This window comes from Triticum urartu, chromosome 5A, assembly GCF_056163025.1.
Source record: "Triticum urartu cultivar PI428250 chromosome 5A, HENAU_Tu73, whole genome shotgun sequence".
Classification (NCBI taxonomy): domain Eukaryota; kingdom Viridiplantae; phylum Streptophyta; class Magnoliopsida; order Poales; family Poaceae; genus Triticum; species Triticum urartu.
The window spans coordinates 11,885,390-11,896,467 of NC_141877.1; the positions used below are offsets into that span (position 1 = coordinate 11,885,390).

The 11,078-nt window shown below is 46.2% G+C and overlaps 1 protein-coding gene across 1 annotated transcript; it reads left to right on the plus strand.

Moving 5' to 3' along the window:
* The first annotated feature begins 5,905 nt into the window (after positions 1-5,905).
* Positions 5,906-10,206, plus strand: LOC147967466 (uncharacterized). Its single transcript, XM_087522473.1, has 4 exons — positions 5,906-6,040; positions 6,134-6,178; positions 6,305-6,697; positions 7,880-10,206. Exons 1-4 carry the CDS (start codon positions 6,026-6,028, stop codon positions 10,001-10,003), a joined length of 2,577 nt encoding a protein of 858 aa, XP_087378599.1. The 5' UTR covers positions 5,906-6,025; the 3' UTR covers positions 10,004-10,206.
* Positions 10,207-11,078: the final 872 nt, after the last annotated feature.

Sequence of the window (11,078 nt, forward strand, 5' to 3'; positions counted from 1 at the left end):
GACAAAGGGAATTGTATCCGGGATTGATTAAGTCCTTGATATCGTGGTTCATCCGATGAGATCATCGTGGAGCATGTGGGAGCCAACATGGGTATCCAGATCCCGCTGTTGGTTATTGACCGGAGAACGTCTCGGTCATGTCTGCATGGTTCCCGAACCCGTAGGGTCTACACACTTAAGGTTCGATGACGCTAGGGTTATAAATGAAGTTTGTATGTGGTTACCGAATGTTGTTCGGAGTCCCGGATGAGATCCCGGACGTCACGAGGAGTTCCAGAATGGTCCGGAGGTAAAGATTTATATATGGGAAGTCCTGTTTTGGTCACCGGAAAAATTTCGGGTTTTATCGGTAACATACCGGGACCACCGGGAGGGTCCCGGGGGTCCACCAAGTGGGGCCACCAGCCCCGGAGGGCTGCATGGGCCAAGTATGGAAGGGGACCAGCCCCAGGTGGGCTGGTCCGCCCCCCCACAAGGGCCCAAGGCGCAAGGGAGTGGGAAGGGGGGCAAACCCTAGGGCAGATGGGCCTTAAGGCCCACCCTGGTGCGCCTCCCCCTCTCCCCTCCCCTTGGCCGCCCCTAGATGGGATCTAGGGGGCTGCCGCCACCCCTAGGGAGGGAACCCTAGGTGGGGGCGCAGCCCCTCCCCTTCCCCTATATATAGTTGAGGTATGGGCTGCCCAATGCACACGAGTTCCTCTCCCTGTTGGTGCAGCCGTACCCCTCTCCCTCCTCGTCTTTTGCGGTGCTTGGCGAAGCCCTGCTGGAGTTCCACGCTCCTCCACCACCACCACGCCGTTGTGCTGCTGCTGGATGGAGTCTTCCTCAACCTCTCCCTCTCTCCTTGCTAGATCAAGGCATGGGAGACGTCACCGGGCTATACGTGTGTTGAACACGGAGGTGCCGTCCGTTCGGCACTAGGATCATCGGTGATTTGGATCACGACGAGTACGACTCTATCAACCCCGTTCTCTTGAACGCTTCCGCTTAGCGATCTACAAGGGTATGTAGATGCACTCTCCTTCCCCTCGTTGCTGGTTTCTCCATAGATAGATCTTGGTGACACGTAGGAAAATTTTGAATTTCTGCTACGTTCCCCAACAGATTATTGTGTGCATGATATGCCCTGATGCTCTACATATGTTTTGTTAAGGGTTTTGTCATCTTTCCAGAGGTGCAACCCATGTATTTTTGTGATGTGTGTGGTGACTAGCACAAGCTTGCCAAGTGAGGCACTTGGTAATTCTGATTTCAGGGACTTAGCAATTCCACTAAGTCCTTGAGCTGTTTATCTCATGATGCCATATGTTCATGTTGTTTTCTAGTGATCCGTGCCTCTTTTGAGGATGATCAGTAAGGATGTTTTATTAATCTTGTAGTGCTCTATCCATCCATGTCTTTGTTTGCAATTATGGAGCACCCTAGCTTGAGTCAATCGAGCTCTACTTTTGCTACTTTGTGAATCTGGGCAGATTGTCAACTTGTTTGCAATTTTGCCGATGATGTTGTAGTTGATCCGTGCATGCTATGCTTTTGTTCTTGCCATGTCTAGCTTAAATTTTGTGTGTTCTTGATAGATGTATGCTTAGCTTTTCATGAATTACACCGTAGCGAGTGCATCGAGCTCGTTAACATGCCTACTTGAGTTATGTTTCAGCATGTGCCAGTTTTCATAAGTCTGAAAACTGATTATGCTTTTGCTATGTTCACATGCTTGTTAGTATATTTTCTGATCCCTTTTGGCTCAAGGTCACTAAGGGACTTTTGTTAAGCTATTTGAGTAGCTCCATGCCATGTTTTACTTTGCCTTGTTCAGGTCCTGTAGCATGTAGTTTTGTGGCTCCGAAGAGTGCTACTTGGTCTGAAATTTCAGACAAGTGTTAATTTCACTAAGTCTGAGATCTGTTTACCATATGCATTTTTGCCATGCTTGTTTGAACCTGTTAATGGGTGAATTGGCCGTAGCTCAATGCTAGACTTTTGTTAAGCATCTTGAATGCATCCCTGCCATGTATTTTTCTGTCATGTTTGGGTGCTGTAGCATGTTCATCTCATTGCATTTAGATGACTACTTGCTGTAAATCGCAGACCGGTGTCATATTTGAATCGCTTTCCATTTCCAAACCGTAACTCCGATTCCGGCGTTCTTTATATCGTTTTCAAGAGATTTCATCTCATCTTTCCAGTGGCACACTTGGATTTCCAAGTTGAGGCCAGGTTCATGCATTTCCTGTCACATCTTGCATATGCATCCCGCATCGCATCCCGCATAGCATACCATGTTTGCATCATATTGTTTGATCCTTGCACGTGGTTGATTGTATCCTTGTTGCTTGTTTGTCTTGTTTGGGTAGAGCCGGGAGACGAGTTCGCTAACGAGGAGCCCGTTGAGTTTGCTTTCGAGGATCCAGTCAACTCTGACAGCTTTGCAGGCAAGATGATCATACCCTCGAAATCACTACTATCTTTGCTATGCCAGTTTGCTCGCTCTTTTGCTATGCCAATGCTATGATGCCTACCATTTGCTTTCAAGCCTCCCAATTGCCATGTCAAACCTCTAACGCACCATGTCCTAGCAAACCGTTGATTGGCTATGTTACCGCTTTGCTCAGCCCCTCTTATAGCGTTGCTAGTTGCAGGTGAAGATTGGAGACCGTTCCTTGTTGGAACATTTATTTACTTGTTGGGATATCATTATATTGCCATGTTATCTTAATGCATCCATATACTTGGTAAAGGGTGGAAGGCTCGGCCTCTCGCCTAGTGTTTTGTTCCACTCTTGCCGCCCTAGTTTCCGTCATATCGGTGTTATGTTCCCGGATTTTGCGTTCCTTATGTGGTTGGGTTATAATGGGAACCCCTTGATAGTTCGCCTTGATTAAAGCTTTTTCAGCAATGCCCAACCTTGGTTTTACCATTTGCCACCTAGTCTTTTCCCTTGTGTTTCGCGGACTCAAGGGTCATCTTATTTTAACACCCCCCCCCCGGGCCAGTGCTCCTCTGAGTGTTGGTCCGAACTGAGCTGCCTGCGGGGCCACCTCGGGGCAACTTGAGGGTTGGTTTTACTCGTAGCTAGTCTCATCTGAGTGTACCCTGAGAACGAGATATGTGCAGCTTCTATCGGGATTTGTCGGCACATTCGGGCAGTGTTGCTGGTCTTGTTTTAACCTGTCGAAGTGTCTTGAAGAACCGAGATACCGAGTCTGATCGGAACGTCTCGGGAGGAGGTCTATTCCTTCGTTGACCGTGAGAGCTTGTCATGGGCTAAGTTGGGACTCCCCTGCAGGGATTTGAACTTTCGAAAGCCGTTCCCGCGGTTATGGGCAGATGGGAATTTGTTAATGTCCGGTTGTAGATAACTTGAACCTTAACTTAAATAAAATGAATCAACAGTGTGAGTTACCGTGATGGTCTCTTCTCGGCGGAGTCCGGGAAGTGAACACGGTGTTGGAGTAATGTTTGCGCAGGTTGCTCTCTAGTTTCTCGCTCGCGCTTTGCCTCCTCTTCTCGCTCTCTTTTGCGAATAAGTTAGCCACCATATATGCTAGTCGCTTGCTGCAGCTCCACATATATTTTTACCTTGCCTCACCTTTAAGCTTAAATAGTCTTGATCGCGAGGGTGCGAGATTGCTGAGTCCCTATGGCTCACAGATTACTATTACACCAGATGCAGGTCCAGATGATTCCGCTCCAGGTGACGCGCTCGAGCTCAAGTGGGAGTTCGACGAGGACTCTCAGCGATACTATGTTTCTTTTCCTGATGATCAGTAGTGGTGCCCAGTTGGGGGTGATCGGGACCATGTCGCATGTTGGGTTATCTTTCATTTTGGCGCCGTAGTCGGGCCATGAGTGTTTGGATGATGTATGTTATTTATGTACTTGATTGATGTGGCGAGTGTAAGCCAACTATGTTATCCCTTTTATTTATCTATATTACATGAGATGTTTGTGATGATTGCCTGACTTGCGACATATGCCTTCAATGTGATTATGCCTCTAAGTCGTGCCTCGACACGTGGGAGATATAGTCGCATCGAGGGTGTTACACGTAGGTGCAGCTGTTTCATGGGTCAACACGGCGACGAGGATGAACGCCGCAGGTGGGGACCGGCAACGAGGACGGCCGGCGAGGATGGGGACCGGCGATGAGGACGGCCGGCGGGGGTGGGGACCAGCGACAAGGTCAGTCACCGGAGGGGAGAGGATGCGTGCATCGAGCGGGAGATGTGAATCCAGCGAAAGGAAGAAGAAGCTGCGGGGCAAATTTTTTTTTTTTTGCTATATCCAATGACCCACGTGGCTCAAATCCAATGGTCCTGACGCGACCGGCCGAACAGCTAGAACGGCGACCGGCCGAACGGCTGGGCCGGTGCGCCGGCGCAGATTAGTGCCCAGGTTGAGATTATTTCGGTAAGCTTTGTTCTCTCTTATTCGTGGAAGAGAACCCACACCATGGGCCCATGTAATAATGTGATCTCGTTCTCGGGTGATATGATGCGCAGCTTTCTCCTATATGGCATAACGAATGTCTTGAATTACACTAACAGATAATTATATGTCAGATTAATCCAACTAACCTAACTTTCCCCGCGGAAAAACCAAACATAAAACTTAACTTTTTGTGTGCTACGGAGTACTTAGTGTTACAGAACATAAAGGTAGAGGTAGTAACGCTGGAACATAAAACTTAACTTTTTGTGTGCTACGGAACATATATAAAGCACTACGCAGTCCCTCCATCTTCTTGAAAACGTGCAAGTTTTTTTCATTTTGACCCATGCATAATATAAGGTGTCTGTACAGATTTATTAACTGTGTTCTTTGTTTGTACCCATATACATCTGTATTTCAATTTTTATTTGAATTTATTTAGACCCCCCCCCCCTTATGGTACTCTCTCTCTCTCCCTCTCTCTCTCTCTCTCTCTCTGTTTTATAAGTCTTTTAATTCGCATTCCCACTCAAATAAAAAAATTGCCTGATAATTTGCAGTATATACAAGTTTGGTTGGCTGTATGCATCATGCTGTTTGCACACCTCACAGGCATGCGTCAGCAAGGTCAACTGCATACACGTCAGATGATTGCAATTATTTATTAGGAATTTAGGAATACACATATATATATGGAAGGATTATCTGTAAACTTATCTTCCTCCAGAAATATCCTTGCTTAGCTCCTTATTTCCTAGGGTTCTTTTGGCAAAAGTCCATGGATAAGGATTCCTTGTTTCCAAGGCTTTGTAAGGATGCATTGACTGATCGGATGTTTAGATACAACCATTTCAATACTCCCTCTCTTTCAATTTATTAGTTTTGTGTATTACTAGGTCAAAATTTAGAGCAATGAAATACGAGTTGTGTGCCACAAAATAATTACATATCAATTTGTTGCTGAAAAAAATAAAAAAAAGAGGTGGAGGGCTTGCATGTGTGTCATGGTGTGGGTGGCTTGCAAATGAGATATACATAGTATATATCATTAAATTTGTATTTGCAAGATCCCTAAAAAATGTATTTGCAAGAAGTTTCGATAGTATACTTTGTGTGACATATACTTGTATTTTATTGGTTAAATTGACGAGCTAAAAATGCAGGTGAGACTTATAAACCAGAAAGTCGGGACTGGGGAATACAATCTATGGGATCAACACCTTCATCAATAGGAACTCCTTTGCAAGATGAGAGGCTCTTTCAGTTGTGTAGCTGGAGGGAGACGAGAAGATCGAAGCGTCCAATGAAGCTTCAGCGCAACATTTCGACGTTGAACTTATTTATTTTTATGAAAGGCATTGCCTGTAGAAAGCAACAACCCAAGAGTCTTACAACAATTATCAAGCCTTTCAAGTCTTCAAAATTATACTACAACACCGCTATAGTATATTGGTGAGGACGTTTGGTGCCAAGTAGCTAGCTGCTTGTCGCCTCTATATAAACCATGCAATATTTGGAGCTCAGAGCACACTGCAATTTGCTAGCACAGAAGCAATACTCGATCCCCAACAAGATCGAGTAGCTAGCTAAGAAGATGGCCCTTGGGAAGGTGACTCGATCAGTTTTGTTATTCGTCTTCTTCTTGTTCTTCTTCTTAGCATGTTGCTAAAAGTCAAGCTTTTGATATTCGTCTCGCATGCAGGCGGCTGCGAGTTGGCGCTCCTGGATCACCGGCGATACCACTTTGGTAACTAGATTAAGCCTAAGCTCTACCTCTTTCCATGCTTAATTTCCATGAGCCAGCCTATTACACGTATTGTCCGTCATACCTAAATTAACTTGGCTAGCTGCATCCATGCATATGCATGTTCAGGTGAAGGTGCAAGCGTTCACGGCAAACAGCGGGTATCCATGTGAGAAGACGCACAACATGTTCCCGGTGATGGTGCGGGTCACGGCACTGGACGAGAGGGGAGGCTCCAAGCCGCAGCGGCACGTTGGTGTCGACATCGTGGCTGTACTCGACATCAGCGGGAGCATGTTCGGGGACAAGCTGGAGCAGATGAAGCAGGCCATGACAAACGTCATTGACAAGCTCGGCACTGACGACCGGCTCTCGATCGTATCCTTCGAGTCCAATGTTTACCGCCTCATGGAGCTCACATACATGTCTGAGCAAGGCCAGAGGGCCGCTCGGGACAAGATCAATGAGCTCTTCACCAAAGGTGGCACCAACATGGGCCCGGCTCTGCACGAGGGAGCTCAGGTAATCCCTTACCTTGGTGAATCTGGATAGATATTGGTGTTGTGGGCTAGCAGCATATACATTGAACATTTTGACAAAGGAAATTTACTCATTTTATTGACTCAAGAAGATACAGCCACAAAGAATTTATACCCGGCCAGACGATCATACACAATGTTTTTTTAAGCAACTTACATGATAAATGATCTTGCAAATTAATCAACAGTTTTTAAATATTTTTAGCGGTCATTGCCAGGTAAGTTGCTTGTAGAACCATGGTTGTTAGCTATGAAACACTCGAGAAATTTATGTCGTGAAACACTCGGGGTACTATTTTAGATCCCAAATGTGATGGTATAATAAAAAAATTGCGCGGGGATAGGGTTTTTTTATTACTCAATCAAAGGGCAGTCCGCCTTACAAAGATTAGTACAGCTCATTGTGTAGCGTTAATTGGGACAGCACTAATATTATTTCGATAAATAATTGTAGGATGTGATGAGATGCAATGGAACCATTCTTCAAGTTATACTATACACGCGTAGAGTATTATTTTATTTTGATCAAACATATAGCACATATGGAAGACTTATTGAAAAGAGGGCACTAAACCTACGAAACCTACTTGCTTTTCATCTTGTTATTCTTACTGTATATACCCCAAAAAAATTTTGCGAATAATATATACCCCAATTTACTCTTAATCAAGTGATGGCTGAGATTAGATTTAAGCGGCTTGTCTTAAAATTTTCTCCATGAGTTCTGTTAATGAACGACCAGTGCTACATACATATAGGATTTCACTACAAATAGAACGTCAGTTTTCTAAGCATAGCAAATCGAAATTCTGAGGTGAATTATGTAATTAACGATTGTAATAACACTTTTACTTAATTAATATATGAGGTGGTTCTCAAAAGAAAAATCGAACATCCAAGTGGCAAATTATATTGTGCGAAAAATGACAATTTTCTTTAGCAAGCATAGCAAATCCTTGTCATGTTCAGTTTTTTGCCAGGAATTGTCATACTTGTTAGAGAAAATTGTCATCCTCGTGACAACATAATTTTCCTAAAACCCGTTCGATTTGCCATGCTCAAAAATCTAATGTCAGGCTTTTAGCATTTCCGTACGTATATATTGCCATGATTTTTTTCCGAACGACTTCTTCCATCCATAATTTTTTTCTTGTTGTTATGTTAGATTTTGCGGGGGCGCCAAGCTCAGGAGATGAGCAGCCGTGTAGGTTGCATGGTGTTCCTCTCGGATGGTTTGGATGATAGTATCTTCAAGGAAACTATTAGCCCTGATTTCCCAGCGCACACCTTCGGCTTGGGCGACGACCACGACCCCCATGCCTTGAAGTACATCGCTGACCAGACCTCCGGCACCTACTCCTTCGTCAATAAGGACCCCAAGAAGATTAACTACGCCTTCCAGCTATTCATTGCTGGCATCACGTCCGTCGCCTCCACGTCCGTCGAGATCACACTCAAGACTCCTGACGGTGTCCTCATATCGTCCATTGCATCCGGAGGCTACTCCAACAAAACTGGCGCCGACAGGCGGTCTGGCACCGTGCACATCAACAACATGTACGCCGGCGACAAGAAGAACTTCATCGTCTACCTGGTGCTGCCAGCCACGAAGGAGGGCAAGCAGAAGGTCCTGACCATCAGTGGCCAGTACCATGGCCTCAGTGCCGTGAGCAAGCAGCTGGCCGACATTGATGTGTCTGTCATGCGACCACTTGACAAATACTCCAGCAAACTATCTGAGGACCATGATGTGGCAGAAGAGCTCGCTCGGGTCAAACGGCTGAACGATATCCGCTTAGCCTACGAGGCAGAAGAGCTCGCACGGATCAATCAGCTGAAGGCCAATGGTTCACTTTCTCCTCAACAACAACAGGCCTATCTTGCTAGTCTTGCTAGCAGAATGAAAACATTATTGGACACTTTCCAAAATGTGCCAGCCTTCAAGGAAGATTATCAGAAGATGGTGCCGGCAGACATCCACAACACCGACCAGTACAAGAAATCAGGGCTGCCTTACATGCTGTCATGGCTATCTTCAAACAATTGGCAGCGTGCAACCACCATGGATGATCTATGCAATGCTCATTTCCTGACCCCGGGCCAAAAAGACGTCCAGGATGCCAGCAATGCTGCTGATGCCTCCGCCTCCGCTGCTGCTGCTAATCCTCCTCCTCCTCCTACTTCTACTACTAGATGGGGAAAGATCATCGCAAGGGCAAAGAGCAACCCTTGCTCTTGCCTGCTGCCGAGTGTTGTTGTGGCACTTGCAGTGGCCTCACTCTTTCTGGCGATGCTCTACTCTGCAGTCGAGGGAGGCTCCAAACCAGCGATGAACTTAGGCCCACTGCAGTATCCCATGCTCACAGACAACTATGCTGCATGGGCCATCAAGATGGAGGCATACTTGCGCGCTCAAGGGGTTTGGGATGCTGTCGTAGCCAAAGACCATCCCAAAGTTTCGGCAAGGAAGAACCAAATGGCGTTGGCCGCCATTTACCAGGCTATCCCAGAGGGCACACTTTTCCTGCTATCCCAGAAGAAGACAGCCAAGTCGGCGTGGGAGGCGCTCAAGACCATGCACATCGGAGACCAGCGCCTGAGGGATGCCAAGCTGCAAACCCTCAAGCTGGAGTTTGAGGCGTTGCGCATGAAGGAGACGGAGTCCGTCGATGACTTCGCCGTCCGGCTGACGACGGTCGTCAACATGATCCACGCACTCGGTGAGCACATCGAGGAGCCCTACACCGTCAAGAAGTTCCTTCGCGCCGTCCCCAACAAGTACGTCCAGATTGCTTCGACCATCGAGCAGTTTGGCGACCTCAACACCATGACACTCCAAGAGGTTATTGGGCGGCTCAAGGTGCATGAGGAACGCCTAGGACGACTTGGTGCTACCGAGAAGGAGAATGAGTTGTTGACACGCGCTGAGTGGATAGCGAGGGAAGAGGCTGATCAGTTCAGCCATGATGCAACCAAGGTATATGCTTCGGTTGCCAAGATCCTCCTCCGTGACGCCAAGAAGGAGAATGAGTTGTTGACGCATGCTGAGTGGAAAGCGAGGGAAGTGATTGATCAGCTCAACCATGATGCACCCAATGTATATGCTTCAGTTGCCAAGATCCTCCTCGGCAGGAGCGGGGGAGGCTATGGCGGTGACACATACCGGGTAAGCGCTTCCATTGCCAAGATTTTGGACACTTTGCTTACAAGTGCCGCGAGGAAGGAAAGGGAGGTGAAATCCCTGATCGCTGAAGCTCACGGTGACAATGAAGGAACTCTTCACCTCTGATGATATCCCGACAATAAAAGGTCAAGACAATGGATAATTGTAAGCGTTTACCTGGTCAACTAGTGTGGTGTTTTATTATCTGGTGTTGTGTGTGAGTGTGTGAGTGTTGTTGGTGGCCAGACCACTCTCTTTTCTGGTACAGTTTCCACCCTACTTTAATGCAAAAGTTGTTCTCGTGAAAAATGTATAATCAGTTTGCTTCACGGACGGTTGGGAATAAAAAAGAAGGAAATAAATAAAATGATCAATGCAGTGCTCTAGCTAGATATAGTTTTTTTATAAGGACTGTGATATTTGGCACACGTGTGCCATATAAACAAAACTGCCACACCTCTATTTATTTCATTTTAAAGTACCATATGATCCCTCGTTCTTTGACCTCGCCTCTTCCCAAATGACCCCGCAGGCTCGCCTGAGAAACCTGCTTCTCCCGCACATCTCGGACGCTCACCCCCGAGAAAACTGCCACTTCTTCACGTCTACCACATGATTTCTCCTCAGGACAAAGTTACCCTGATATTCATATGCAAGTTATCAGGCCTGTGTTGCATAACTTACCGTGCTATTTACATAGAACGTATCAGGTACTATGCTTCAACAACTACACCCTTTCAAAGTTACCACTGCGTTTTGTACACAAGTTATAAGGTCTTCGATGTGTAAAATACCGTGGTACTTACACATAAGTTATCAGGGTATATGTACATCAACCTCCCCCCGGTCAAAGTTACCATGGGGGATTGTACACGAGTTACCGGGTCTACGGTTCGTATATTATCATGGTACTTGCACCTAAAAACCTGGGTGTGTTTCGGTAGCTTTTTCCATAGATCAAAAATTATCATGATGTTTTTGCGTAACTTATCACGCCTATAGCACGTGTGCCCCTCATGACACTAAACATTATGTGACTTTCCCGTTGGACGCCATGTGTTGTGTTCATCCAAGAGGCCCACGCGCGAGGCAAGTGTATGTTTTTAACAACTTATATATTTTCCTTTGGTAAAAAAGTTACCATCATGTTTATATTGCAAGTTATCGGTTATGCGGTGCTTATATTATCATGTTATTTACA

What these genes read in the sequence shown, in the direction of transcription:
- LOC147967466 (XM_087522473.1), top strand. An exon ending in TCACCGGCGATACCACTTTG is followed by an intron (nt 6,179 to 6,304) that starts GTAACTAGATTA and finishes ATGCATGTTCAG; the next exon opens with GTGAAGGTGCAAGCGTTCAC. An exon ending in CTCTGCACGAGGGAGCTCAG is followed by an intron (nt 6,698 to 7,879) that starts GTAATCCCTTAC and finishes TTGTTATGTTAG; the next exon opens with ATTTTGCGGGGGCGCCAAGC.